The sequence below is a fragment of the Aptenodytes patagonicus genome, chromosome 27, assembly GCF_965638725.1.
Source record: "Aptenodytes patagonicus chromosome 27, bAptPat1.pri.cur, whole genome shotgun sequence".
In the NCBI taxonomy this organism is placed as follows: domain Eukaryota; kingdom Metazoa; phylum Chordata; class Aves; order Sphenisciformes; family Spheniscidae; genus Aptenodytes; species Aptenodytes patagonicus.
Window position 1 is genome coordinate 2,314,166 of NC_134975.1, and position 27,863 is coordinate 2,342,028.

The 27,863-nt window shown below is 49.6% G+C and overlaps 3 protein-coding genes across 3 annotated transcripts; all 3 read right to left on the reverse strand.

The window, feature by feature from the left end:
• Positions 1 to 2,865: 2,865 nt before the first annotated feature.
• Positions 2,866 to 7,473, reverse strand: LOC143171482 (keratin, type II cytoskeletal cochleal-like). Its single transcript, XM_076360492.1, has 9 exons — positions 6,949 to 7,473; positions 5,858 to 6,072; positions 5,598 to 5,658; positions 5,339 to 5,434; positions 4,998 to 5,162; positions 4,738 to 4,863; positions 4,283 to 4,503; positions 3,963 to 3,997; positions 2,866 to 3,855 (listed from the first exon to the last, which is right to left on the reverse strand). Exons 1-9 carry the CDS (start codon positions 7,456 to 7,458, stop codon positions 3,584 to 3,586), a joined length of 1,701 nt encoding a protein of 566 aa, XP_076216607.1. The 5' UTR covers positions 7,459 to 7,473; the 3' UTR covers positions 2,866 to 3,583.
• A 4,164-nt stretch (positions 7,474 to 11,637) lies between these two features.
• LOC143171464 (keratin, type II cytoskeletal cochleal-like) lies at positions 11,638 to 16,633 on the reverse strand. The gene is made up of 9 exons (XM_076360456.1): positions 15,924 to 16,633; positions 14,931 to 15,145; positions 14,678 to 14,738; positions 14,415 to 14,510; positions 14,074 to 14,238; positions 13,814 to 13,939; positions 13,359 to 13,579; positions 13,023 to 13,057; positions 11,638 to 12,916 (listed from the first exon to the last, which is right to left on the reverse strand). The coding sequence occupies exons 1-9, from the start codon at positions 16,527 to 16,529 to the stop codon at positions 12,495 to 12,497; spliced, it is 1,947 nt and encodes a 648-aa protein (XP_076216571.1). The 5' UTR covers positions 16,530 to 16,633; the 3' UTR covers positions 11,638 to 12,494.
• Positions 16,634 to 20,775: 4,142 nt separating this feature from the next.
• LOC143171465 (keratin, type II cytoskeletal cochleal-like) lies at positions 20,776 to 26,051 on the reverse strand. Its single transcript, XM_076360457.1, has 9 exons — positions 25,331 to 26,051; positions 24,456 to 24,670; positions 24,193 to 24,253; positions 23,930 to 24,025; positions 23,589 to 23,753; positions 22,985 to 23,110; positions 22,556 to 22,776; positions 22,101 to 22,135; positions 20,776 to 21,994 (listed from the first exon to the last, which is right to left on the reverse strand). Exons 1-9 carry the CDS (start codon positions 25,967 to 25,969, stop codon positions 21,633 to 21,635), a joined length of 1,920 nt encoding a protein of 639 aa, XP_076216572.1. The 5' UTR covers positions 25,970 to 26,051; the 3' UTR covers positions 20,776 to 21,632.
• Between the last annotated feature and the right edge of the window lie 1,812 nt (positions 26,052 to 27,863).

Consider the following 27,863-nt stretch of genomic DNA (forward strand, 5'->3'; position numbering starts at 1 on the left):
CAGCCTGGTCCAATGTTTCACCACTCTTTCAGTAAAGAAATTTTTCCTCACGTCCAATCTAAACCTCCCCTGGCGCAACTTGAGGCCGTTTCCTCTCGTCCTATCGCTTGTTCCTTGGGAGAAGAGATATTTCTTTCCATGTTTTAATGCAAAGAATACTGCACCGCTCACACCCTGCACCAGGTTATATGATAGACATCTACCTGCTCTCCTCTCCTTCCAGCAGCTTCCTGCACATGGCAATCTCAATGTCCAGGGCTATCTTCACACTCAGCAAGTCCTGATATTCCTTCAGTGCATGGCCAAGCTCCTCTTTGGCTCCACTGAGGGCTCTGCAGAGTTCATCCAGTTTGCTTTTGGCTTTGTTGAGGGCGAGATCTCCTTTCTGTTCCACCTCAACAATGCTTGGTGGAAGGAAGAGTGCTCTGAGTCCCACCAGCTCGGACCTAACTGTCCTCTGAGCCGCAGGGCATCTAGCCACCAGTGGTCTTGCACTAAACCAGTGGTGACTGGAGAGGCCGGCAATCCCAGACTGTATCTCACAACCCCACGTTACTCGGACTGAGTGATGGAGACTCGGTGGTAAACGCTAGGAGTAAGGCATTTGCCATCTCACTTTGAACTCCAATCTTTGCAAGCCAAAATGATCTGAAAACTCAGGCAGGTTCTTGTGAGCACCTAAGCAGAGCACACAGGAGACTCCTAGGGGCAGATTTTGTATTAGCATAGACAGCACATGTCCTTCTCTGTAGAAAACCAGAACTTACAAACCAACAAAAAAATATATTTATTCTGTGTTTTTTATCCTCTGTGTCCAAAATGGCAACAGCTCGACCAAAAAGTATTGAAGAGTTATCATTGGCTTGATCACACAGAGGCTGTTTCACAAGTAAATTCACTCGTTTTAAGCAAAACGGGCCCCGTTGCTGCAAATACGGATCTACTTTTACACTAGAGCTAGCAGCTAGCACAGTGCCCCGTGGAGCAGATGAAGGGGAGCCCAGTCACTGGGCTGTTACAATCTTTTGTTCAAGCATGATGTACTCAAGTAATTAGCATTACTCCCTTTTTCATGAGCACAGCAGATAGGAAAGATAAACTGCGGCACCTCTGTGTAATAGCCTGGCCCCTCTCCAGGAAGAACTCAGGGAACTTATAAAAAGCTGTGGTTTTCTGCAGGATGAAGCCTGCTTCTTTGGCTTCCTGGGTTTCAACGCACTGGAGATCTTCACTCTCTCTGCCGTCCTCCCAAGGAAGTCCCCAGGAATGCTCTAGGGCTTTGCACCGTCTTGGTCCGTACCTGTCCTTGGACTCTTCACTGGGATGAGGAAGCAGGAGATGACTTCTTGGTCTCTGCCATCCCAACCTGTAGATTTTAGAATCAGAAATGTCATTGTTTATTCAAACAAGTGAATGAGGCATATTATAGCCTGGTATAAACATCAGATTAAGAAGTCAGGTGTGTCAACTGAAAGAATATTTGGGGGAAAATAAGAAAAGCGGCATGAAAGTAACACTAGTTCAAGTAAGAACTATCATTTCTTCCTTGTTTGTTTTGTTCATTTAGATGGCAAGGACTCTGCAATTCAGATCTTCTCCATTTCTGTACTTTCATCTGACAAGCCCCGAGCCTGCACCAGGGTAATGCACACGCTACAGTACAGTCAGGGTTGATTCACCTACTGGTCCGGCTCTCGCTCCTCCCAATGCTGGAGAAGAATCCAGCCAAGCATTAATCAAATTAATTTGGTTGCAATGGGATGTTATTTCGATGGGGCTAATGACTAACCTGGCTGGGCAATCTGGAGTTATAATAGCAGGTTTGAGGCTGTGTCTCATACTTTCACGCTGCTTTTTTTCATGAGTAATTTGTGTCCACATAGCGTCTTCAGGCCTTCCCACCGCTCACGTATGAGGTGCCAGTGCCCATGTAAGAGCCCTGCTCATCAGATAGATGGTGCTGCTTGCCCTTGTGCCAGCCAAGGGTGGAGGACAACCACTCTTCATCGGTGCATTAACTGTTGCTGATGTCCTTCCCCATCAAGGCCTCCAGGGCACCTGGGTGGGAGCTCCAGGCACCATCAGGACTGAGCCACTGCGTGGTGGTGATGGGTTGGCTGCGTGTCCTCTTGGGATGACAGCTGTGCCGAGGACCGGCGCTAACTGCCACATCCCAATGGCCATGTTCAAACTGCCACAGCCCAACGGCAGCGGTCAAACCACCCCAGTCCAACTGCCACATCCCAACTGTCATGTTCAAACCACCACATCCCAATGGCCCTGTTCAAACCACCCCATCCTAACGGCTGTGTTCAATCTGCCAAGTCCAACTGCTACATCCCAATGGCCATGTTCGAACTGCCCAGTCCAAATGCCACAACTGCCTTGTTCAGACCACCATGTTCAAGCCATCACATCCAGATCACCGCAGACCAACTGCTGCTATTCATTGCCACGTCCCAACCACAGTGTTCCCGCTGGTGGCCCTGCCTGCCTCGCTCCTGAGGTGCCCATCAACCAACGGCTGGACACTTCATCCTGCTATGGTTGGGATGAGCGCAATCCCCCCACCTCTTTGCCACTAGGTTGACATCGCATGTTCCCTTCTTGTGCCACACTCCTCACAGCCATGGCTCTCCCACCCCACAGAGAGATGGGGATTCTACTGTGGAGGAGCAAGATGGCACCTCCTAAGAGGAGAGAGAAGGGCCATCTTCCTCTTCCTCACCTCAGCTGGGCAGTTCATGGCACTCAGTGATTTGCACCATAGGACAAAGCACCATAGGCACTGCCATTCCTTACGGCGAACAACAAAGCATGTTTTCCCTCCCCTGGGGACCATTAAGTGATAAGACGACACAAAGATATCTTTTCATCTGTCTGCAGTTTATTGGTAATGAAAGAACTTGGAGGAAAGGGGTGCTGGTAGAAAGCAACCATGCAGCAGGGTTCACGCAACAGAAGGTTTGCAATAAGGTCATACATACGTCAGGTGTGAAGGAGAAGAGGGAAAGGAATCTATAAAATATTAAAGCTGCCAAATTACTCCACCGAGAGAAGGTGGACATCTCCAGAGACCTGTTTCTCACTCCTAAATCTGACTATGAGACATTATCACGTTTCTTCTGCTTGCGTGAATTCCTGATATAGCTGAAACAAGCATGTGGGTAACATGCAAGACACGCGGAAGTTGCAAGGGAAATACGGCCATTGAAAAAGAGACCTTAAAAAGTGAAAGGAAAGAGCAGTTTTATACATGCTCCTCCTCAACCAGGGCAGCAGCCGGGGGTAGCAGTGAGAAGCGCAGCGAAAGATGCTCGGATGAGCTCTGCAGTCCCTGGTACCCACAAGGGAGGTCTTTCATCCCTGGAGGCTGGTGGAGCTCAGAGAGGAGGCAGGCTCTGCCAACAGGATGGTGTTTCACTGCAAATCTCCCCTTGGGCAGGATGATTTAAGGAGGTTGTGAGCTATAAGGGAAACAGTTCATTTCTTTGCTGGATACTGGTTCAGGATGGAAGGGGCTGTGCTGCTGGCTGGAGGAAGGAAAAGATGCTTCTTTCCTTGGAGGGACTGAGGTCAGGGCTCAGTATTTTACACCTGAAGATTTCACCGTTGTGGTTGTGACACATCTCCGCACAGAGGAGGATCCACCCCCTGCAATGAAGTTGCCACCTCCAGAGCCGCACATTCTTCCACTTCCAGAAGAGAAGCCACCGCTGAGTATTCCTCCTCCCACGCCACAGCTGCCTCCAATGATGCTTCCTCCTCCGACCGTACATACTCCTCCTCCCATGCCACTGCCGGCTCCAAAGCCACCAGCTCTGCCTCCAGCAATGGTGGTTCTGCCTACCACAGCTGCAAGAGAAGGACAGACTCACTGTACATCAAGTGACGGCCTGGGAATCCTCACGAAACCCAGGGTAAAAGCCATTCTGCAGAGAAGACGATGTACAGATACTTACAGACATTTACGTTGGACAGGTTATCTCCACAGAGCCTGTGTAGGGAAAGGAACACAAGTTGTGAATCTCATATAATAGAAAGCAACTAAGCTCCATCCAATTTCCCAAGTACTTATTTCCTGTTTCGTTTAACATCAGTTGGAACCACTGAGAAATATTCCCTGTGGGGACCTCATTTCTATTTTGGGCTTAGAAACTTGGGAAAAAAATGAAAGTAAATCAGATTTCAACATTAAATGGGTTGTGAGAGGTGATTAAACCTCAGTCTGTCCCAAGGAGAGACAGTATCTTGGTCAGGCCAACCTGACAGCAGGTCTCACCTGTTCTCCTCTCCCTCCAGCAGCTTCCTGTACATGGCAATCTCAACATCCAGCGCAATCTTGATGTTCAGCAGCTCCTGGTACTCCTTCAACAAGCGAGCCAGCTCCTCCTTGTCTTTGCTCAGGGCACATTCCAGCTCTTCCAGTTTCCTCCTGGCATCCTTGAGGGCCATCTCACCCCGTTCCTCGGCCTCGGCAATAGCTGACTGCAGCTGCTGGTTCTGTGAAAGAAAAAGAAAAAGAAAAGCGGTTTCTCAGTTCCCTTCTGCACACCTTCCACTGGGGCAGCCCTCAGGGCACAAACTGGATGGAAAATAGGCAGGAACCACCAGTCTCCTCCAAAGGACCTGAATTTCAGTGACTACATTTTCCTCACGCTATCCTTAGCACAGCACCCAGCTCAGTCGTGACCCAGCCTGATGCCATCACGCAACGAGATGCTGAGGAACCCCTACCTGCTTCTTCACGTTCTCAATCTCAGCCCGCAGCCTCTGGACGTTCCTGGTCAACTCTTGGATCTCTATCTTGGTGTGGCGGAGGCTGTCCCCGTGCCTTCCAGCAGTGTTCTGCAGCTCTTCATACTGACGGCATGGAGACAAAGCAACCCATCAGTGACACAACCTACCCAGAACTCAGGCACCTCCCTTGCTCTGTGGTAGGGGCGGCAGCCAGCAGCAGAGACTGTCCCAGGTGCCTTGTCTGCTTCCCAACTCACCCGGCTCTGGTACCAAGCCTCAGCTTCAGCCCGGCTGTTCTGCGCAATCTGCTCGTACTGACGCCTGACCTCCTCAATGATGCTGTCCAGATCCAGGTGACGGTTGTTGTCCATGGACACCACCACGGACAGGTCGCGGCTGATTGTCTGCATCTGAGCCAGTTCCTACAACCAAGACGTGAGTTAGCCTGACCATCTGAGGAGGGGAGAAAAGAGCAGCAGCTCCAGGCAGCCTCTCCAGACCAAAGCCACAGGGGCACCCAGACCAAGCTCAGTGTCTTTGGCCACCGCGCGCCTCAGTGCAACTCCAGCCAGCCCAGGGGAAGGGAGAGGGCTCTTACCTCCTCGTAGATGCACCTCAGGAAGTTGATTTCGTCAGTCAGAGCTCCCACCTTGGCTTCCAACTCCACTTTAGTCATGTAGGCACAGTCCACGTCCTAAAGGAAAGATCACACGGATAGACAACAGCTTCATCCCATCCCAGAAGAGGGATAGGATTTCCTTCCTGTTGGAAGCTGCCCGTCTTGGTGCTGCCTCCTTCCAACGTCCTTGCAGCCTGTCCCCCCACACCCCCTCTCTCCTGGTGCCTCTGAGACTCACCTTCTTGAGCACCACAAACTCGTTCTCAGCAGCGGTGCGTCTGTTGATTTCTTCTTCGTACCTGTTGAAGGGGACAAGACAAGAAGAGTCTCTTGGACTGCTCATCAGTCAACCAGTAGAACCCTCCATCCCTCCATGGCAACCTCGGTCCCATTTCTACAGAGCTCCAGAGCAAAGGGAGGACAGCGTGCAAATCTCCGAGCTGGCTTAGCTCTCCTGTCTTGGTGCTCCTTTCTTCCTTAGACCATCACTGCACTTACTTGGTTTTGTACTCCTCCACGTATTGCCGCATGTTCTGCAGCTCTGACTCCAGCTGTCCCCTCTGTCCCAGGAGAGACTCTAGCCTCCTCCTCAGGTTCTGGATGTAATTTTCAAAGATGACATCGAGGTTCTTCCTTGGCCCCGAAGGCCCTTGCTGTTGGAGGAGCTCCCACTTGGTGGAGAGGACCTTGTTCTGTTGCTCCAGGAAGCGGACCTGAAAGCCCACAAAGGGGTGTGTGAGATACTCACCTGGGGAGACATCACACTACTCTAACCTCCTGCTTATTTGGGACACCACGGGAATCATTTCCCAAATCCCCAACAGGACCGTTGCTAGTTGAAAGCCAGTTTTCCAAGAGGAAGATTCCTCCCTTCTTTCTCCTCTTTTTTCAATTATCCTTGAATTTCTCCTCTTTTCTCCTCCTACACTTCTGCTCTTTTTTTATTATCTATTGGAATTATTACATTCCGGATTTACAGATTATTGTCATTTCCAATTGCAAATTTTGACCCGCATTAATCTGCAGAAGCATCAGATTGTTGTTTGCCTTCCAGTGAATGAAATCCCATATGTCTCAAAATCAGAGAACGTTCCTCTTATCAGATGCAAAAAGGATTCAATACATATGTCATATATTTAAAAAACTATGAAGCACGTTTATGACCAATGTTCTCCCCGTGCAGACAGTCTAAAGAATCCTCATCTGTGAAATAAGGAGCAGCCCAGAATTAATGGAAAGCTCATTCCTACATTCTAAGTTCCTCGAGAAGAAACTATCCTTGAAAAAGGACAGACTTAAAGAACCGCTTAGGATAGCTGAGTATATCATGATCACTTTGGCCTGACTGCACAGAGAGCACTAGAGAGAAAAGCTAAGGAAGAATTTGGATCAACCACACCTAGAGAAAGTCCCTTGGTTTCTCTGCGGATGTAAAATTTTTACATTTCCTTAGGAGGACTCAGTGAAAATACTACCAGCCTTCCAGACCTGCCAACACTGAGCTGAGAAGGACAATATTTCCCGCTCCACAGCACAGGAAAGTTTCTCAGAGTCCCCATTCCCAAGCAAATACAGTTCCAGCCTCTCACCTTGTCAATGAAAGAGGCGAACTGATTGTTAAGAGTCTTGATCTGTTCCTTCTCCTGGCACTTCACTTGTTGGATCTGAGGATCAATATCAACATGGACCGGCCGCAGGAAGGTTGGGTCAACCTGCACTGGTTGGATGCCTCCAGGGAACCCAGGACCACCTCTCACAGGACCACCAAAGCTGCCTATTCCTCCACCAATGACACCTCCTCCAATGCTGCCAAATCCTCCTCCATAGCCTCCACCAAAGCCACCAATTCTACAGCCATATCCACCGCCATAAGAGCCACCCATGGAAATTCTTCCGCTGCCACCCAGGTTATGGAGGCTCCTGCTGCTAAAACCTCCACAACGTCCGCTGCCTCCAATTCCCCTGGATGTGGAGAACGAGCTATAGCTGATCCTGCTTCTGCCCCCACTTCCTCCAAAGCTACCACCGATGGCAGAACAAGAGCTGTATCCCCTTTTGCTTCCGCCTCCAAAGCTTCTACAGATTGACTGCCGAGACATGGCTGTTTCTTCCAAGCAGAGTTGAGGAGAGCAGAAAGACCAACGGAGCTGTGCTGCTGAGGGATGAACGCAGAGAGAAGTCTGCACAGCCTTCTCTGGCTCCACAGCTTCAGGCATTCCCTTTTATCTGCTTCTGGAGGTGGGCTGGGTCTACAAGGGTGTGAAGAGGAAACAAATTTACTGTCTTCATCAGCTTGATGCGGTTAACAGATTTTTGCCAAATTGTTGACTCCACCCAGAAATACGCTTTGCAATGCAGAAGGGAATAAAAGAGCAAGAGCATTGAAACAGGTCTCAATGAGTAAGTGGACTCTCATATCATTACGGCATCTGGAAAATTATGTTTTAAAATGATGTAGTCATGTTCTTCCCTCCTCCCACCTTTCTATCTGTTCTTAACTATTTCGCAGTTTGTCTTGATCTGGATCTTTTGCACGGACACTCAATGTCAGGCAAGCATTTTGGTGAAAACCAACTAGAATGAGACTTTCACAATTCCCCCAAGAACACCCCAAATCTACTTCTTAAGTGGAAAATTGCTGATGGCTTTCCAAGAGGCAGTTTCCCAGTGTAGAGCAAAAATACCACACATTAACATTTAACAACGGTCAGCATTTCTTTTTTATCGGGAAAGGAGGTGCTTAGTTCCTTTCCTAAGAGCATCAGTTGGGATGGGAGTGTCTTCTTCTAGGGCACATTCCTGCAAAATGTGTCTCCCAGAGTCTGAGATAACCAGGTACTGAGACTCTGAGCACCAGAGCGGAATGAGCAGGAGAAGAAGGATGTCCAAGCTCCTTCCTTGTGCTTTTCAGATGGCCACAGGGATTGCAAACCTGCAGAGGACTGAAAGGACGCTTCGGGCGCTAGATGTGGTAACGATGACTGAAGACGCAAATAGCAGAGAAATGCAGGCAGGGATAATAGTGACTTGTTAAAATATTTTTTTTTTACTTAAGTTGGTAGGCAAATGATCAGGCTGAGTTCATCATACTTGATCATTTTGAAATAAGGGGCAAGTAAAAGGTAGAAGAAGCTCTGATGCTTTCTTAAGTAATAACAGTTAAAGTATTGCTGTATATGAAGTGTGCTTTAAGAGGTATGGCATCTTTGCCCACATCTTTGACCACAGTAAATTTGGGGTGGGGGAGAGAAAGGGTGCTGACCAAATTCTCGTCAGAAAAACATATTTTTAAGACAACAGCTGCTTCTTCAAACTAGAAGACAAGAATGTTTCATTTCATGCACAAGCTATCTGTCTATGAAGTAGGAAGTTCACCTGAAAGACATCTCGCAGATATCTTCTGGGTCTCATTAATCAAATATACATTTTAGTTACATGTATGAAATTGAAAAAACTAATATTTTCCTAGTGCTTAGTTCCTAAAAATCATCAATAAATGTCAAGGGAAATATATTTTAAAGCCTTCTAAGCATTTCAGCAGTCCAATATCATACTATATTTAAGCTTCCAAAGTGGAATATACAAGTGTTTGAGCTGTCGCAATCTCCCGTAAGACTTGTGCAACTAATTGTTGTTTGAAAGTATCACTAGGTATCAGCCTTCACCCACAGACACTTCAAAGCCTTTGAAAAACCAGCCCAGAGAAACACCTTCAAAAGCCACCAGAGGAATCAGAAACACAAACGCCATTGACTGTCACTGGGACGGAGGCTGCTTGACACCACGGTCTCTTCACAGAGCGGGGCGTAGGGGAGTGGAGAACGTTAACCTTGAGGGACTCAAGTCATGGTTGGCCAAGGGTTGTCCTACCCTTGAGGGATACAGGTCATGGTTGGCCAAGTGCAACCCAGATGTGTGTGGCCTGCCCTCTGCAGCAGGCTGCAGGGGCAGAATGGGCTGCCGTCCCTGCGGCGGGGAGGGGACACCTTCCCTTTCAACAGCAGCTTGAATGAAGAGGGTCTTATTTCTCAGTCGTTGTCCCCAAGACTGAGAGTTAAGTCCTCCGGATCATTCTGCAGAGCGGTGCACTCGCTCACGATGTGCAGTCCCCGGGAGGTGTAGGGTAGCTCAACTTCTGGTTGGAGCAAAGAGGTCGTCTCTTCTCATGGCCTCCCTCCAGATTGCCAAACGCACGGTAGCTGCCTTCCTCGGTAGGCAGCACGACTTGGTTGTAACATCCCACGTGGCAGCTCCACAACGAGGGGGAAGATCTGTTAAGTCAGCCAAATGCCTGGATGCTGACCACATTCGGCACATACAGATAAGACGCCCAGACTGAGTCACTCTGACGTCTTCAGGCAAGATGTGAAGATTACACCAAACCTGGAGTCACTTCAGCCTCCTCCAGGTAAAACTCAATACCAAGCCGGGGCTCCAGCCGTTCCTTCAGATCTCTTACACAAGGAGCTGTGCGCAGCAGCGTCATCAACACCAGGCAAAAATGTAAACGCTGCAGAAAAGGTAGATGGAGAGGAAGCCAGGCTGCAGCTTCGGATCTCACACAGCAAAGAGATTCTGGCAGCAGAGAGGAGGATGTCGCAATGACTCCTCACAACAATGCCTACAACTCCGTGTTTCAGATTTTAAAGCTGAGAAGAAACAGAGTCTTAAAGTTAAGAATGAAAGCAGGTGACTCTTGCCCCAAGCCAAACCCCAACGTGCCCTTGGCACAGCCCCGGCTTCTCGGAGGCATTGCCTTCTCATCGCCTTCTGTTTGGGCCAAGCCCAGCCACGTTCCCCAGCTCTAGCACACCTCTGCTGGGCTTCAAAGGGAGTAGAAGTCCCTCTTCCAAGAGCCCTGTAACCATTCCCCACTGCCTCGCCTGGACTTCTTCCTAGGCCCGCAGCTCCCTGACCTGCTACGGGGACACTGGCAGCTCGCAACAGGTTGTTGTGGGACTCCTGAACCACTACTGAAAGCGGTTGCTGTCTCTTTGATCTCTCCTTGTGGTGGAGGAACTGAAGCACAGATCAAACACACAGCATTCTTCTCCCATACCTCCTCCTCGAGCTAGACCAACTCTCTCCCGCTGGCTCTCAACGTAAAGAGGAGACACTGGGGGGTCTTGTCTGACTTTTCAGGGAGCTGATGGGTACCTGAGCCCCCGGTTTTGGGATGAATCACGCCTTCCCAGCCCTTCGTGTTCCTACAGCTGGTCGATGAAGGGGAGGGTGAGTTAGTGGTTCTCAAGCACTCCTGGTGCTTGTAGGGTGCCGAGCTGTGCAGCCCGCCTGGCCACAGCCTACTTGCAACAGCGGAGGGCAGCTGCCTGGCCAACGTCCATATCCATGCTCACGGGCAGCTGTAAACCTACCCTCCCACCGCTCCCCGCAAGACTCCGACCATTGCCACCTTCCCCTACCACACAGCAGAGTCCACTCCGAGGCAGGAAACTCAGATGAACTGACAACAGCAGACGCATCTGATGTCTGCTCCCTCCCTGCCGCTGCCGATTGCCATCCTCAGTCACAGTGTCTGGGTCTCTGCTGGTTCCACCACCGTGCTCTGGCAGCGTTCCTGCACAAATCCCGTAACTTTCTGTTTGTGGTTTCGGCATACCCTGCACGCAGCTTCCCCCTGCTCTCAAAACGTGACATCCAAGAGGGAGATTCGTAAGAGCTCTTTCCTAGAGCAGCTGCAGTTTGTATGTTACCAGACCACTCTGGTGAGGCGTGACATGAGCAACAGGGTACCGAGTGCCTTAGTCTGCCTAAAGGCTGAGCCCTAAATATTCAGGGGGTAGCCTGCAGCCTCCTCATTGATTCGGAAGGTGCTGGAGCCCTCCGCGCTGGAGGTTTCAAGACACAACAAACGAAGGCATCAGCTGTTGAAATGACTATACGTGATTCCAAGGGTGGGGCTACCTCAGGACCCGCCCAAAAATTTAACAGCCTCCTGAATTCCTCCCGTTTGGGTTCCCAGTGCTCCTGCCTGCTCGAGTTTGCTGCACGTTGCTTGGCTGGAGTATTCATAACCCCGCCATTCTAGGTACGGGCTTGTGCTTTCAGGCACTGCAAGGACTGCTAAGAGTCAAGAGGCATCACCCATGCTGGGACACTTGCCTGGCTCTCTCCGCACACCCGTTCCGTTCCCTCAAAGCACAGTCGCGACACGTTGAACAGAAGGACAACCCACACCTTCCCACCAAGCTGCTTCCCCAACAGCTAAAACCACCTTGCCTAGAAGTGGCTTCCAAAGCAATGACACAAAGACGTCGTGAATGTTCTCTGCAATTTATTGAGAATGGCAACATCCCGAGGAAGTAGGACATACCACAAACAGAAGAGGAAGGGAGGTGGGGACAGTACATCTTGTTCCATGTCACAGGGGGCCTGGCACTGAGGAGCAAGCTTTGTTCTCCTTAGAAAAAGTCCACGTGTGCCTGAGGTGTTAGCAGGTGTCACGGAGAGCAAGGACAAGTGGAACTGGAAGCCACGGCTCCAGAGGGAGCTCCGGCTTACAGCACGCCTGGGGCTACCAGGTGAGCAAAGCTGCCCAGGTACTCCACTCGGGGGCAACTAATCCCGTTGGCCACCGGCCGAGAAGATGCTCCCTCCCAGCTCTGCCAAGGGACGAGTCCCGCTTGCCCCACATCTACCCCGACCCCAAGCGCTAGTGAATGGAAGCGGCAGGATGTACTGCATGCAGAAGCACCCCAGGGATACGGCCATCGAGGAAGGGACGTGAGGACAGAGGAGGAAAGAGGAGTTTTATACACATTTGCCACGAGGCAGCCAGAAATGTACAACCCAGCAAGAAAGGCAGAGCGTTTCCCTCCTGTAAATCAGCTCTCCGTGCTGGGTATCCACAGGTGAGACTTTTCTTTGCTCAGACGGTTATTTCATCACTGGGCTTGGGGCTAACGAGCAGCTCGCCAGGGCTGCTAACGGGACACGGCATTGCCACGAGACTCCCTTGGTGGGACAGAGCCAGGTAGACGAGCCGGTACGTGGTGGGCCGTGAGGGACACAGTTCATTTCATTGCAGGACACCGGAGCTGGATTTAAGGAGGCTGGGCTGCTGCCGGGAGAAGATAGGAGATGCTTCTTTCCTTTTTCAGTGTGGCTTTGGGGCTCAGAATCTCACTCCTGAAGATTTGACGGAGGTGGTCGTGACACATCTCCGTACAGAGGACGATCCCCCACCGGAGCTGAAGTTGCCACCTCCAGAGCTGCACATCCTTCCACTTCCAGAAGAGAAGCCACCGCCATGCATTCCTCCTCCCATTCCACAACTGCCGCCCATGCTTCCACCTCCAAAGCTTCCTCCTACTCCACATACGCCTCCTCCCATTCCTCCGCCCATGCCGCTGCCGCCTCCGAAGCCTCCTCCCATGCCGCTGCCGCCTCCGAAGCCTCCTCCCATGCAGCTGCCACCTCCGAAGCCTCCTCCCATGCCGCTGCCGCCTCCGAAGCCTCCTCCCATGCTGCTGCCGCCTCCGAAGCCTCCTCCCATGCCTCCTCTGCCTCCAGTCATGGTGGTCCTGCCTACCACAGCTGGAAGAGAAGCACAGGCTACATACATGTTGTCCACTGGCAGGCGGTATCTCCAAAAAGACATGGTCTGCTACTACTTCTCAAGGAAACAAATGCGGATACTTACAGACATTGACATTGGACATGCCATCGTTGCACAGCCTGTGAGGGAAAACAGGACCAGTTAATCATACAGAAATAGCACGTTTCTTCAACTGAGAATTTCCATTTTTTTACAAGGTATATATTCCCTATTCTTTCTGAATTTCCTAATTATTCCTTAAAACAAATGAGCAACCTTGTACTTAACATTCTTATAAGAAATATGGAAAAGATACTTAAGGCTAAGAATTACAGCATGAGTGATATGAAATTTATCTTTAGAGTGCATGCAAAGCTTTTACCCACACATAGTATAGTCTGTCAAGAATTTAGTCTAACAGATACAAAGAAAGAGGGGTACCTGTTCTCCTCTCCCTCCAGCAGCTTCCTGTACATGGCAATCTCAACATCCAGCGCAATCTTGATGTTCAGCAGCTCCTGGTACTCCTTCAACAAGCGAGCCAGCTCCTCCTTGTCTTTGCTCAGGGCACATTCCAGCTCTTCCAGTTTCCTCCTGGCATCCTTGAGGGCCATCTCACCCCGTTCCTCGGCCTCGGCAATAGCTGACTGCAGCTGCTGGTTCTGTGAAAGAAAAAGAAAAAGAAAAGCGGTTTCTCAGTTCCCTTCTGCACACCTTCCACTGGGGCAGCCCTCAGGGCACAAACTGGATGGAAAATAGGCAGGAACCACCAGTCTCCTCCAAAGGACCTGAATTTCAGTGACTACATTTTCCTCACGCTATCCTTAGCACAGCACCCAGCTCAGTCGTGACCCAGCCTGATGCCATCACGCAACGAGATGCTGAGGAACCCCTACCTGCTTCTTCACGTTCTCAATCTCAGCCCGCAGCCTCTGGACGTTCCTGGTCAACTCTTGGATCTCTATCTTGGTGTTGCGGAGGCTGTCGCCGTGCCTTCCAGCAGTGTTCTGCAGCTCTTCATACTGACGGCATGGAGACAAAGCAACCCATCAGTGACACAACCTACCCAGAACTCAGGCACCTCCCTTGCTCTGTGGTAGGGGCGGCAGCCAGCAGCAGAGACTGTCTCAGGTGTCTTGTCTGCTTCCCAACTCACCCGGCTCTGGTACCAAGCCTCAGCTTCAGCCCTGCTGCTCTGAGCAATCTGCTCGTACTGACGCCTGACCTCCTCAATGATGCTGTCCAGATCCAGGTGACGGTTGTTGTCCATGGACACCACCACGGACAGGTCGCGGCTGATTGTCTGCATCTGAGCCAGTTCCTACAACCAAGACGTGAGTTAGCCTGACCATCTGAGGAGGGGAGAAAAGAGCAGCAGCTCCAGGCAGCCTCTCCAGACCAAAGCCACAGGGGCACCCAGACCAAGCTCAGTGTCTTTGGCCACCGCGCGCCTCAGTGCAACTCCAGCCAGCCCAGGGGAAGGGAGAGGGCTCTTACCTCCTCGTAGATGCACCTCAGGAAGTTGATTTCGTCAGTCAGAGCTCCCACCTTGGCTTCCAACTCCACTTTAGTCATGTAGGCACAGTCCACGTCCTAAAGGAAAGATCACACGGATAGACAACAGCTTCATCCCATCCCAGAAGAGCTGTTGGCAGCCAGTGCCTCCTGTTGGAAGCTGCCCGTCTTGGTGCTGCCTCTTTCCAACGTCCTTGCAGCCTGTCCCCCCACACCCCCTCTCTCCTGGTGCCTCTGAGACTCACCTTCTTGAGCACCACAAACTCGTTCTCAGCAGCGGTGCGTCTGTTGATTTCTTCTTCGTACCTGTTGAAGGGGACAAGACAAGAAGAGTCTCTTGGACTGCTCATCAGTCAACCAGTAGAACCCTCCGTCCCTCCGTGGCAACCTCAGTCCCATTTCTACAGAGCACCAGAGCAAAGGGAAGACAAATCTCCAAGCTGGCTTAGCTCTCCTGTCTTGGTGCTCCTTTCTTCCTTAGACCGTCACTGCACTTACTTGGTTTTGTACTCCTCCACGTATTGCCGCATGTTCTGCAGCTCTGACTCCAGCTGTCCCCTCTGTCCCAGGAGAGACTCTAGCCTCCTCCTCAGGTTCTGGATGTAATTTTCAAAGATGACATCGAGGTTCTTCCTTGGCCCCGAAGGCCCTTGCTGTTGGAGGAGCTCCCACTTGGTGGAGAGGACCTTGTTCTGTTGCTCCAGGAAGCGGACCTGAAAGCCCACAAAGGGGTGTGTGAGATACTCACCTGGGGAGACATCACACTACTCTAACCTCCTGCTTATTTGGGACACCACGGGAATCATTTCCCAAATCCCCAACTATGGCTCATTCAAACATCCAAGCTCCTAAAGTGCATGACAAGCATTAATAAATTTTGAGTCATTCTGAACTTCTCCCTTTGGACAAAACGATGTTGCCAATAGAAAACAGCATCCCCTTTTTCCATAGCATCAGTTTTGGACATTGCTATCATCTTTGCAGTAGTGAAGTCAAGAAAACAATTATTTTTTTTCATCTAACTGCACATAAATTCTCTTACAAGGGATTCTGTATGTCTTTGGTTTTTATTTGGAATGAAAATAATCCAAGAGTGTTGGAAAGGTATTTAACACTCTTAAGTTTATAGAACCAGTTCCTTGAAAAGAAAGTTTCATCAAAAAGAAAAGCACAGTAGTGAGAACTCTTAGGACAACTAAATATACAATGATGACTTTACCCTGAATCACTAGAAATTAGGCTGAAGGGATGACTAGGCAAGAGAATCTACAGAATGTGCTGCAGATGTTCTCTTTGATCTCCCATTAGCATGAAAACCTTGTCTATTGTTCGGTATTGCTTAATAAGACCTTAATAATAACTTGCTACTACGGCATCAGTCTTGCAAACTTTAACAAGTACTTGTTGGTAAGAAAAAAAATTCCCTTTCCACACCACAGGAAAGTCGTTTAAAATGCCCACCTCCAGACAAACATGGTCCTGAATTCTCACCTTGTCAATGAAAGAGGCGAACTGATTGTTAAGAGTCTTGATCTGGTCCTTCTCCTGGCACTTCACTTGTTGGATCTGAGGGTCAATCTCAACATGGACCGGCCGCAGGAGGGTTGGGTCAACCTGCACTGGTTGGATGCCTCCAGGGAAGCCAGGGCCACCAAAGCCACCCATTCCTCCGCCACCCATTCCTCCACCAAAGCCACCCATTCCTCCACCACCCATTCCTCCACCACCCATTCCTCCACCAAAGCCACCCATTCCTCCACCAAAGCCACCCATTCCTCCACAACTCATTCCTCCGCCAAAGCCACCCATTCCTCCTCCGTAGCCTCCACCAAAGCCACCCATTCTGCCTCCATATCCTCCACCGCCATAGCATCCACCCATGGTAATTCTTCTGCTGCCACCCATGTTATGGAGGCTTCTGCTGCTAAACCCTCCACAATGTCCACCTCCTCCACCTCCCCTGGATGAGGAGTATGAACTGTAACTGATCCTGCTTCTGCCGCCACCTCCTCCAAAGCCTCCACCGATGGCAGAGCAAGAGCTGTAGCCCCTTCTACTCCCGCCTCCAAAGCTTCTGCAGACAGACTGCCGAGACATGGCTGTTTCTTCCAAGCAGAGACAAAATCAAGAAGAGCAGAAAGACCAACGGAGCTGTGCTGCTGAGGGATGAACGCAGAGAGAAGTCTGCACAGCCTTCTCTGGCTCCACAGCTTCAGGCATTCCCTTTTATCCGCTCCTGGAGGTGGGCTGGGTCTACAAGGGCGTGAAGGTGGAAAGCAATTTATTATTTTCATCAGCATGGTGTTGTTGACAGATTCTCAGCTGAGCTTTACCATATTTGGGCCTGCCTATAAACACACCCTGCAATATAAAAGTGAATAAAAGAACAAGAACATTCAAACAGGTCTCAATAACTAAGCGGGCTCTCATATCTTTATGACATTTTGGAAATCAACTTTTACAATAATGCACTTTTCTGCAACCCCTCATTGGATTTCCAGCCTTCATTAATGGTTCCCAATAATTCCAGATATAGATCTTACCAATCAAAGCTCCACTGTAGGAGAACTTTTGATGAAATCACAGCTATAATATAGCTTTCACAATTCCTTAAACACACCCTAAATCCCCTTTTTATATGTAAAATTGCCTTCGGCATTTTAGAAGTTTCCCAATCTTGAACAAGAACTCATGACACCAAAGTTTGAAGAGACTCAGCGTATTCTCCTGCTAGAAAGGAATTACATCTCCTTGTAGTGCGTGTGGTGTCACTTTGAATGGGAGTGTCTTCTCCCTGTGGATTAAATTCCCTCCAACTGTATCTCCCCAAATCTGTGACAACTAACTGGGACCTTGGATGATGCTGGAGCAGAGTGAACAAGACAACTTGAATCATCACGCTCCTTCTCTGTGCTCTTCTGAGGGCGATGGGGAATGACGACCTGTGGAGGAACGAAGGGACGCGTCGGGCAGCTGCTTCGGTGACAATGATTGGGGACAGACAGACAGACAAGCACTATAGAAGCGGAATGACAGATGAACAATTCAAGGTAGTGAGGGGTTCCTACTGCTCAGATGAATGTTGCTGACCTCTTGTTTACCTGGTTCTTTCCAATGATGAGACAACTGAAGTGGAAAAACATGTTGAGAAATGGAGCTATTACAACGTCTAAGGCATAGTTTATCCTCTTGATTTCAAATATTCGGTTGGAAAAGGAACATATTTTACAAATGTATTCTCTAGGAGGTCTCTGAAATAAAGAAGCCCATTTTGGATTGCATGTAAATGAAATTTTAAATAATTAATCATAAGTTTCCAGATTATGATAGAAAACTCACAATGATACTGATGTGCAGTGTTCTGAAGAAGCTAGATTGTAGGTGCTGGTTAAAAGGAAACTGAGGTCTGTAAATACTATTTAAAAGGCATTCTGAAGGTAGTATCTGTCTGGATGTTATCAATCAAATATATATTTAAGATAATGAGCGAAATATAAAATGACCTTTCAGATTTTCTGTAGATAATGACCAGCACAAGTAACCAAAAGTGACAGAGAAAATATACATTACAGCCCTTCAAAAGATTTAAAACAATAATGAACATGAATTTAAGGTTATTCAAAAGATCTAAGTAGGAATATATACATTCATAAGGAATTTTCAGAATCTCCCATAAGACTTGCACAACTAAATGTTGTTTGAAAGTATCACTAGGTATCAGCCTTCACCCACAGACACTTCAAAGCCTTTGAAAAACCAGCCCAGAGAAACACCTTCAAAAGCCACCAGAGGAATCAGAAACACAAACACCATTGACTGTCACTGGGACGGAGGCTGCTTGACACCACGGTCTCTTCACAGAGCGGGGCGTAGGGGAGTGGAGAACGTTAACCTTGAGGGACTCAAGTCATGGTTGGCCAAGGGTTGTCCTACCCTTGAGGGATACAGGTCATGGTTGGCCAAGTGCAACCCAGATGTGTGTGGCCTGCCCTCTGCAACAGGCTGCAGGGGCAGAATGGGCTGCCGTCCCTGCGGCGGGGAGGGGACACCTTCCCTTTCAACAGCAGCTTGAATGAAGAGGGTCTTATTTCTCAGTCGTTGTCCCCAAGACTGAGAGTTAAGTCCTCCGGATCATTCTGCAGAGCGGTGCACTCGCTCACGATGTGCAGTCCCCGGGAGGTGTAGGGTAGCTCAACTTCTGGTTGGAGCAAAGAGGTCGTCTCTTCTCATGGCCTCCCTCCAGATTGCCAAACGCACGGTAGCTGCCTTCCTCGGTAGGCAGCACGACTTGGTTGTAACATCCCACGTGGCAGCTCCACAACGAGGGGGAAGATCTGTTAAGTCAGCCAAATGCCTGGATGCTGACCACATTCGGCACATACAGATAAGACGCCCAGACTGAGTCACTCTGACGTCTTCAGACAAGATGTGAAGATTACACCAAACCTGGAGTCACTTCAGCCTCCTCCAGGTAAAACTCAATACCAAGCCGGGGCTCCAGCCGTTCCTTCAGATCTCTTACACAAGGAGCTGTGCGCGGCAGCGTCATCAACACCAGGCAAAAATGTAAACGCTGCAGAAAAGGTAGATGGAGAGGAAGCCAGGCTGCAGCTTCGGATCTCACACAGCAAAGAGATTCTGGCAGCAGAGAGGAGGATGTCGCAATGACTCCTCACAACAATGCCTACAACTCCGTGTTTCAGATTTTAAAGCTGAGAAGAAACATAGTCTTAAAGTTAAGAATGAAAGCAGGTGACTCTTGCCCCAAGCCAAACCCCAACGTGCCCTTGGCACAGCCCCGGCTTCTCGGAGGCATTGCCTTCTCATCGCCTTCTGTTTGGGCCAAGCCCAGCCACGTTCCCCAGCTCTAGCACACCTCTGCTGGGCTTCAAAGGGAGTAGAAGTCCCTCTTCCAAGAGCCCTGTAACCATTCCCCACTGCCTTGCCTGGACTTCTTCCTAGGCCCGCAGCTCCCTGACCTGCTACGGGGACACTGGCAGCTCGCAACAGGTTGTTGTGGGACTCCTGAACCACTACTGAAAGCGGTTGCTGTCTCTTTGATCTCTCCTTGTGGTGGAGGAACTGAAGCACAGATCAAACACACAGCATTCTTCTCCCATACCTCCTCCTCGAGCTAGACCAACTCTCTCCCGCTGGCTCTCAACGTAAAGAGGAGACACTGGGGGGTCTTGTCTGACTTTTCAGGGAGCTGATGGGTACCTGAGCCCCCGGTTTTGGGATGAATCGCGCCTTCCCAGCCCTTCGTGTTCCTACAGCTGGTCGATGAAGGGGAGGGTGAGTTAGTGGTTCTCAAGCACTCCTGGTGCTTGTAGGGTGCCGAGCTGTGCAGCCCGCCTGGCCACAGCCTACTTGCAACAGCGGAGGGCAGCTGCTTGGCCAACGTCCATATCCATGCTCACGGGCAGCTGTAAACCTGCCCTCCCACCGCTCCCCGCAAGACTCCGACCATTGCCACCTTCCCCTACCACACAGCAGAGTCCACTCCGAGGCAGGAAACTCAGATGAACTGACAACAGCAGACGCATCTGACGTCTGCTCCCTCCCTGCCGCTGCCGATTGCCATCCTCAGTCACAGTGTCTGGGTCTCTGCTGGTTCCACCACCGTGCTCTGGCAGCGTTCCTGCACAAATCCCGTAACTTTCTGTTTGTGGTTTCGGCATACCCTGCACGCAGCTTCCCCCTGCTCTCAAAACGTGACATCCAAGAGGGAGATTCATAAGAGCTCTTTCCTAGAGCAGCTGCAGTTTGCATGTTACCAGACCACTCTGGTGAGGCGTGACATGAGCAACAGGGTACCGAGTGCCTTAGTCTGCCTAAAGGCTGAGCCCTAAATATTGGCAGGGGGTAGCCTGCAGCCTCCTCATTGATTGGGAAGGTGCTGGAGCCCTCCGCGCTGGAGGTTTCAAGACGCAACAAACGAAGGCATCAGCTGTTGAAATGACTATACGTGATTCCAAGGGTGGGGCTACCTCAGGACCCGCCCAAAAATTTAACAGCCTCCTGAATTCCTCCCGTTTGGGTTCCCAGTGCTCCTGCCTGCTCGAATTTGCTGCACGTTGCTTGGCTGGAGTATTCATAACCCCACCATTCTAGGTACGGGCTTGTGCTTTCAGGCACTGCAAGGACTGCTAAGAGTCAAGAGGCATCACCCATGCTGGGACACTTGCCTGGCTCTCTCCGCACACCCGTTCCGTTCCCTCAAAGCACAGTCGTGACACGTTGAACAGAAGGACAACCCACACCTTCCCACCAAGCTGCTTCCCCAACAGCTAAAACCACCTTGCCTAGAAGTGGCTTCCAAAGCAATGACACAAAGACGTCGTGAATGTTCTCTGCAATTTATTGAGAATGGCAACATCCCGAGGAAGTAGGACATACCACAAACAGAAGAGGAAGGGAGGTGGGGACAGTACATCTTGTTCCATGTCACAGGGGGCCTGGCACTGAGGAGCAAGCTTTGTTCTCCTTAGAAAAAGTCCACGTGTGCCTGAGGTGTTAGCAGGTGTCACGGAGAGCAAGGACAAGTGGAACTGGAAGCCACGGCTCCAGAGGGAGCTCCGGCTTACAGCACGCCTGGGGCTACCAGGTGAGCAAAGCTGCCCAGGTACTCCACTCGGGGGCAACTAATCCCGTTGGCCACCGGCCGAGAAGATGCTCCCTCCCAGCTCTGCCAAGGGACGAGTCCCGCTTGCCCCACATCTACCCCGACCCCAAGCGCTAGTGAATGGAAGCGGCAGGATGTACTGCATGCAGAAGCACCCCAGGGATACGGCCATCGAGGAAGGGACGTGAGGACAGAGGAGGAAAGAGGAGTTTTATACACATTTGCCACGAGGCAGCCAGAAATGTACAACCCAGCAAGAAAGGCAGAGCGTTTCCCTCCTGTAAATCAGCTCTCCGTGCTGGGTATCCACAGGTGAGACTTTTCTTTGCTCAGACGGTTATTTCATCACTGGGCTTGGGGCTAACGAGCAGCTCGCCAGGGCTGCTAACGGGACACGGCATTGCCACGAGACTCCCTTGATGGGACAGAGCCAGGTAGACGAGCCGGTACGTGGTGGGCCGTGAGGGACACAGTTCATTTCATTGCAGGACACCGGAGCTGGATTTAAGGAGGCTGGGCTGCTGCCGGGAGAAGATAGGAGATGCTTCTTTCCTTTTTCAGTGTGGCTTTGGGGCTCAGAATCTCACTCCTGAAGATTTGACGGAGGTGGTCGTGACACATCTCCGTACGGAGGACGATCCCCCACCGGAGCTGAAGTTGCCACCTCCAGAGCTGCACATCCTTCCACTTCCAGAAGAGAAGCCACCGCCGTACATTCCTCCTCCCATTCCACAACTGCCGCCCATGCTTCCACCTCCAAAGCTTCCTCCTACTCCACATACGCCTCCTCCCATTCCTCCTCCCATGCCGCTGCCGCCTCCGAAGCCTCCTCCCATGCAGCTGCCGCCTCCGAAGCCTCCTCCCATGCCGCTGCCACCTCCGAAGCCTCCTCCCATGCCTCCTCTGCCTCCAGTCACGGTGGTCCTGCCTACCACAGCTGGAAGAGAAGCACAGGCTACATACATGTTGTCCACTGGCAGGCGGTATCTCCAAAAAGACATGGTCTGCTACTACTTCTCAAGGAAACAAATGTGGATACTTACAGACATTGACATTGGACATGCCATCGTTGCACAGCCTGCAAAGGGAAATTGGTAAATTTTAATTACCCAACAAAAGAGACATCTTAAAAACTGAGAACTGCATTTTCATTATCAAATCATTTTCCTGTTTCATCCTTATCAGCAACTTTGATAACACTAAAATATTTAAGGAGGGATGGCATTGACTATTCCTCTTAATGATGAAGTTCTTCCAGCCTTCAGGTTCATTAAAGAATTTGCATGTAACAGAAATGAAATGGTAGTTATACCCCCTGTAGTGAACAGAGTATGCAATTATCAGTCCTGACCACCCAAAATGTCACCCAGAATGCCAGTAGCCTTATCTACCCATTTTAACCAAAGGAGCTGGTTTGAGATTAAACTGTTAATGTCAAAACTCAGGGTGTCCAGCCCAGATCTCAACATCCCCCTCAAATCAGAGGTCAAGTGTTTACCTGTTCTCCTCTCCCTCCAGCAGCTTCCTGTACATGGCAATCTCAACATCCAGCGCAATCTTGATGTTCAGCAGCTCCTGGTACTCCTTCAACAAGCGAGCCAGCTCCTCCTTGTCTTTCTGCAGAGCACATTCCAGCTCTTCCAGTTTTAGCCTGGCATCCTTGAGGGCCATCTCACCCCGTTCCTCGGCCTCGGCAATAGCTGACTGCAGCTGCTGGTTCTGAGGAAGCAAAAAGGGCACTTTCTCAGATCTCATTTTGTCACTTAGGTTCAGCCCTCAAACCCCAAATGAAGAAGTCAAGGGAAAAAAAGGAAACATCTACATGAAGTAAACAAGGGGTGGTTGAAGAAACCATTTCTGCCTCACACATGGTCCTTTGTGATCTAACCTGATGCCAGCATCCCGTGAGGCACTAGCCAACCCCTACCTGCTTCTTCACGTTCTCAATCTCAGCCCGCAGCCTCTGGACGTTCCTGGTCAACTCTTGGATCTCTATCTTGGTGTTGCGGAGGCTGTCCCCGTGCCTTCCAGCAGTGTTCTGCAGCTGTTCATACTGATGGCACCAAGACAAAGCAAACCTTCAGTGAAACATTCCTGATGCTTAGACAAGATTTGTCAACAGTTTCATAGCTCACGTGCTGCTACAAGCACCTATGACGTTGGTCATGGATACCCAGCTCAATGTAAAAGATGGTTCTGAGACTAAAATATTATTGATTTTGAACTTTGAAATAGATCTTAGTCACACTAATAAGCATCCCTTGGCTTCTTAAAAGCTACTTTGGGCGGGCATTTTCTAGTTACGGTACATTTTTGGCCATCTTTATTGAGAGGCTTGTACCGTGCACCAAAGTGAGATTCTGGACACCTAGAACACGGTGAGTCAGACCCCTCAAAAGCAACACAATTCCTCTTGAGACTTCCTTGCATGAGCTCCACCACCGTTAGCTTAAAGAGATGTCTCACTTTGTCATAAATTATCTGCAAATTGTAGCCATCGCCCAGGGTTCCTTAACTGCTTTGCAACTCACCTGGCTCTGGTACCAAGCCTCAGCTTCAGCCCTGCTGCTCTGAGCAATCTGCTCGTACTGACGCCTGACCTCCTCAATGATGCTGTCCAGATCCAGGTGACGGTTGTTGTCCATGGACACCACCACGGACAGGTCGCGGCTGATTGTCTGCATCTGAGCCAGTTCCTACAACCAAGACGTGAGTTAGCCTGACCATCTGAGGAGGGGAGAAAAGAGCAGCAGCTCCAGGCAGCCTCTCCAGACCAAAGCCACAGGGGCACCCAGACCAAGCTCAGTGTCTTTGGCCACCGCGCGCCTCAGTGCAACTCCAGCCAGCCCAGGGGAAGGGAGAGGGCTCTTACCTCCTCGTAGATGCACCTCAGGAAGTTGATTTCGTCAGTCAGAGCTCCCACCTTGGCTTCCAACTCCACTTTAGTCATGTAGGCACAGTCCACGTCCTAAAGGAAAGATCACACAGATAGACAACAGCTTCATCCCATCCCAGAAGAGCTGTTGGCAGCCAGTGCCTCCTGTTGGAAGCTGCCCGTCTTGGTGCTGCCTCCTTCCAACGTCCTTGCAGCCTGTCCCCCCACACCCCCTCTCTCCTGGTGCCTCTGAGACTCACCTTCTTGAGCACCACAAACTCGTTCTCAGCAGTTGTGCGCCTGTTGATCTCTTCCTCATACCTATGGAGAGTAAAAATACAAGCTGAGTTTCCTGAATTTTCCTGCTTAAGGCCACACTAAACAAACGAAAAGAAAAAAAAACAGAATAAAATATTTAGACTGAAAAAACTATGTCCACAATTGCCATAATAAGCATGTGTGTGAAGAAAAACGACTAAAGCTGCTTGAGTTGCTTTCTGGGTTAGACCGTCACTGCACTTACTTGGTTTTGTAATCCTCAACATACTGCTGCATGTTCTGCAGTTCCGTCTCCAGCTGCCCCCTCTGTGCCAAGATTGAGTCCAGCTGCCTCCTCAGGTTCTGGATGTAATTTTCAAAGATGACATCGAGGTTCTTCCTTGGCCCCGAAGGCCCTTGCTGTTGGAGGAGCTCCCACTTGGTGGAGAGAACCTTGTTCTGTTGCTCCAGGAAGCGGACCTGAAAGCCAACACACGGAGTATCCACCATCACATGTGGAACAACAGCGGCAGCCAAGGCACCCTTTCATCACGTAAAAAGATTCTCCTTTGCATGACGATGAGAGAACCGGTTAACCTTTTTTTTTTTTAATTTCTGTTGTTGCCTGAACTGCAAGATCGGGAAAAGGAGGAAATTTCTAAGTCATATTCAAGTCGAAGGAGCTTTTAAATGTAGCACCAGCTCCAAGTACCTTGCCATTGCAGGTAGTATAGAAATCTTAGATTTCTAGTCTAGATTTGAAAGCCTGGGTATTTGAAAACACAGAGAAAAAAAATTATATTAGTGAATATTTAAATGGGAGGGTATTTGGAAAGAGAGTGGTACAGAAGGGAAAATTTGCACCTGAAACCTGAAGATGTTTGGAGGCGTTGAGCCTGCTTGCAAGAATAACCTATTAGTTGAGCCTGGTGCAACAGGCTAGATTAAAGCCCTGAAGACATCGCTTTGATCTTGTATGGAAGAGAGATTCTCATCTCTTCCCTAGCAGTACTTAATAAAAAGACTCTGCTCAAGCTTCTCAGCCTGCTGATACTTAGCTCAAAAAGGACAACACTTCTGCAGAACTTGAAAGTTCATCCCAATTTTGACCCTTAATTAGACACAATCCCACCCTCTCACCTTATCAATGAAAGAGGCAAATTGATTGTTAAGAGTCTTGATCTGTTCCTTCTCCTGGTTTTTGACTTGCTGGATATGGGGATCAATCTCAACATGGACTGGCTGTAGGAGGGTTGAGTCAACCTGCACTGGCTGGATTCCAGGGCCACATCTACCTGGGCCACCAAAGCCTGGCATGCCAAAGCCTGGTCCACCAAAGCCGCCCATTCCTCCGCCACCCATTCCTCCACCACCCATTCCTCCACCACCCATTCCTCCACCATAACCACCCATTCCTCCACCAAAGCCACCCATTCCTCCACCTCCCATTCCTCCAAAGCCACACATTCCTCCTCCACCAAAGCCACCCATTCCTCCTCCGTAGCCTCCACCAAAGCCACCCATTCTGCCTCCATATCCTCCACCGCCATAGCATCCACCCATGGAAATCCTTCCACTGCCACCTATGTTATGGAGACTTTTGCTGCTAAACCCTCCACAACGTCCGCCACCTCCAAATCCCCTGGACATAGAGAACGAGCTGTAGCTGCTCCTGCTTCTGCCGCCACCTCCTCCAAAGCCTCCACCGATGGCAGAGCAAGAGCTGTAGCCCCTTCTACTCCCGCCTCCAAAGCTTCTGCAGACAGACTGCCGAGACATGGCTGTTTCTTCTAAGCAGAGTCAAAAATCAAGAAGATAAGAAAGATCAATGGAGTTGTGCTGCGAGGAGATGAGTGCAAAGAGAAGGGAAGTGAGTCCCTCTGACTCGAGGGCAGTAGATGCTCTCTTTTATCTGTTTCTGGAGGTGGGCTGGGTTTGCATGGGCGTGAAGGAGGAGACAGTTACTGTCTTCATCAGTGTGGCGTGGTTTACAGATTTTCATCTTCAGTTTGCCAAACGTTGACCCTACCCAGAGACACACCCTATAATGCGGGAGAAAATTAAAAAAGATACAACTGTGTCTACCAAATGGCAGCACTCAGTGACTAAGAAGTCTTACGCTTTTATGGTATAGAACAGTCTCCCTAGGATATGGTACTCTTTTTTTTTTTTCCACCTTTCATCCATTGTGGTTGTTTCCCTGCTTCTGTTTATCTTTATTTTGATCTTTCACTCCAAAGCCCCATGGCAGGCAAGCGCTGTAGTTCATGCCAAGTTGTAGCATGGCTTTCACAATTCCCAAAACACACCTATGTTACACCCTTAGTCTTCTTTTTACATGGAAAATTGCCTTTGGCTTTGAGAAGTAGTTTCTCAATCCAGAGCCAGGGCTCAGCAAATTGCATTTTGATGAGGCTCTGTGTCTTTTTGATAAATAAAACCTTACCAGAAACGAGATACTGGAGCAATGGTTGGCACTGGAAATTCATTTACTGTTGGACCAAACTCTTATCGAAAGTGAGTTCTGGAGTCTTCCTGCCAAGATAGTCTCAGCACCAGTGGAGAAATGCCACGAATATCACAGATGGGAAATCCCTTTAGGATTTTCTGGAGGCTTCAAGACCATGAGAAGAGCCAGAGGAGACATCAGGAGCTCAGCTGCTGCGGTGGGAAGTGTGGACAGATGGACAGACGGCTCTGAGGATAGACGGGAGAGAAGGAGGCACGCAAAATCATGCTGCCCACATAATAAATCCTGTAACTATTTAAATGCAATTAGCCAGGCAGAGGATGCTAGAGAGCTCAACTCGTTTGTAGAGACACACAGAAATGAGGAGAACAGAGGGCACAGTAACTTTCACTTGAGGAAATGCATGTTTTTCAGCTGCCTGGCTTACTTCAGTATTTATATGCAAATATATTTTTGGCAGACAGACACACTCGTAAGCTGTGTTGAGCCCTCCTTCAAGAACACAGGTAGGTCTCCTTTTCAAGCTTATTTGAAAGCAGTCGCCAGATTTTAGAAAGGCAGAAGCTTATCAGAATACTCCGGTTTTGATCCCATACTGAGAAAGGATTAGCATATGAGTTAAACTTGCATTAATAAGACTATGACCCATCATGCATTCATCCTTTTGTCTTGCAGAAGCCTGCTTATCAAATGACAATTACTGCCTCATTTTTTAAAAAATTACTGAGAAATTATTTTTTTTTATTAGTTTCCAACTATCCCCAACAGCAGAAGAATCAGAGAGTAGCATTTTTAAAGCTACCTAAGAAGGTGAGGGTGGTGAGACACCGGCACAGGTCGCCCAGAGAGGTGGTGGATGCCCCATCCCTGGAAACATTCCAGGTCAGGCTGGACAGGGCTCTGAGCAACCTGCTCTAGTTGAAGATGTCCCTGCCCAGGGCAGGGGGGTTGGACTAGATGAGCTTTAGAGGGCCCTTCCAACCCAAACCCTTCTGTGAGTCTATGATTCTATGAAATTTTGAAGTCCAAAAATCCTTATGACTATTAAGGCATCTAACTGTGCTGGTAGCTGTCTAACAAGGTTCTCAGAAGTTCCCACAGGACACAGGCAATTAAGTGCTTCTTGAAAATCCACACTAGCAACTCTCAATATCTTCAGGTCTTTAAATACCTCTAAAAATATCACCCAGACACCTATTCTCA

Excerpts from the sequence above, each read along its gene's own strand:
- LOC143171482 (XM_076360492.1), bottom strand. The coding sequence starts at position 7,458 with ATGTCTCGGCAGTCAATCTGTAGAAGCTTTGGAGGCGGAAGCAAAAGG. Across the intron at positions 5,659-5,857 it reads GTGGAGGAGTACAAAACCAA|GTACGAAGAAGAAATCAACA; the intron begins GTAAGTGCAGTG and ends CCCCTTCAACAG. Across the intron at positions 4,504-4,737 it reads TTGAGAACGTGAAGAAGCAG|AACCAGCAGCTGCAGTCAGC; the intron begins GTAGGGGTTCCT and ends TTTCTTTCACAG.
- LOC143171464 (XM_076360456.1), bottom strand. The coding sequence starts at position 16,529 with ATGTCTCGGCAGTCTGTCTGCAGAAGCTTTGGAGGCGGGAGTAGAAGG. Across the intron at positions 13,058-13,358 it reads CTGGAGGGAGAGGAGAACAG|GCTGTGCAACGATGGCATGT; the intron begins GTACCCCTCTTT and ends TTTCCCTCACAG. Across the intron at positions 12,917-13,022 it reads CATGTCCAATGTCAATGTCT|CTGTGGTAGGCAGGACCACC; the intron begins GTAAGTATCCGC and ends CTTCTCTTCCAG.
- LOC143171465 (XM_076360457.1), bottom strand. The coding sequence starts at position 25,969 with ATGTCTCGGCAGTCTGTCTGCAGAAGCTTTGGAGGCGGGAGTAGAAGG. Across the intron at positions 24,026-24,192 it reads AGTTTGTGGTGCTCAAGAAG|GACGTGGACTGTGCCTACAT; the intron begins GTGAGTCTCAGA and ends TCTTTCCTTTAG. Across the intron at positions 21,995-22,100 it reads CATGTCCAATGTCAATGTCT|CTGTGGTAGGCAGGACCACC; the intron begins GTAAGTATCCAC and ends CTTCTCTTCCAG.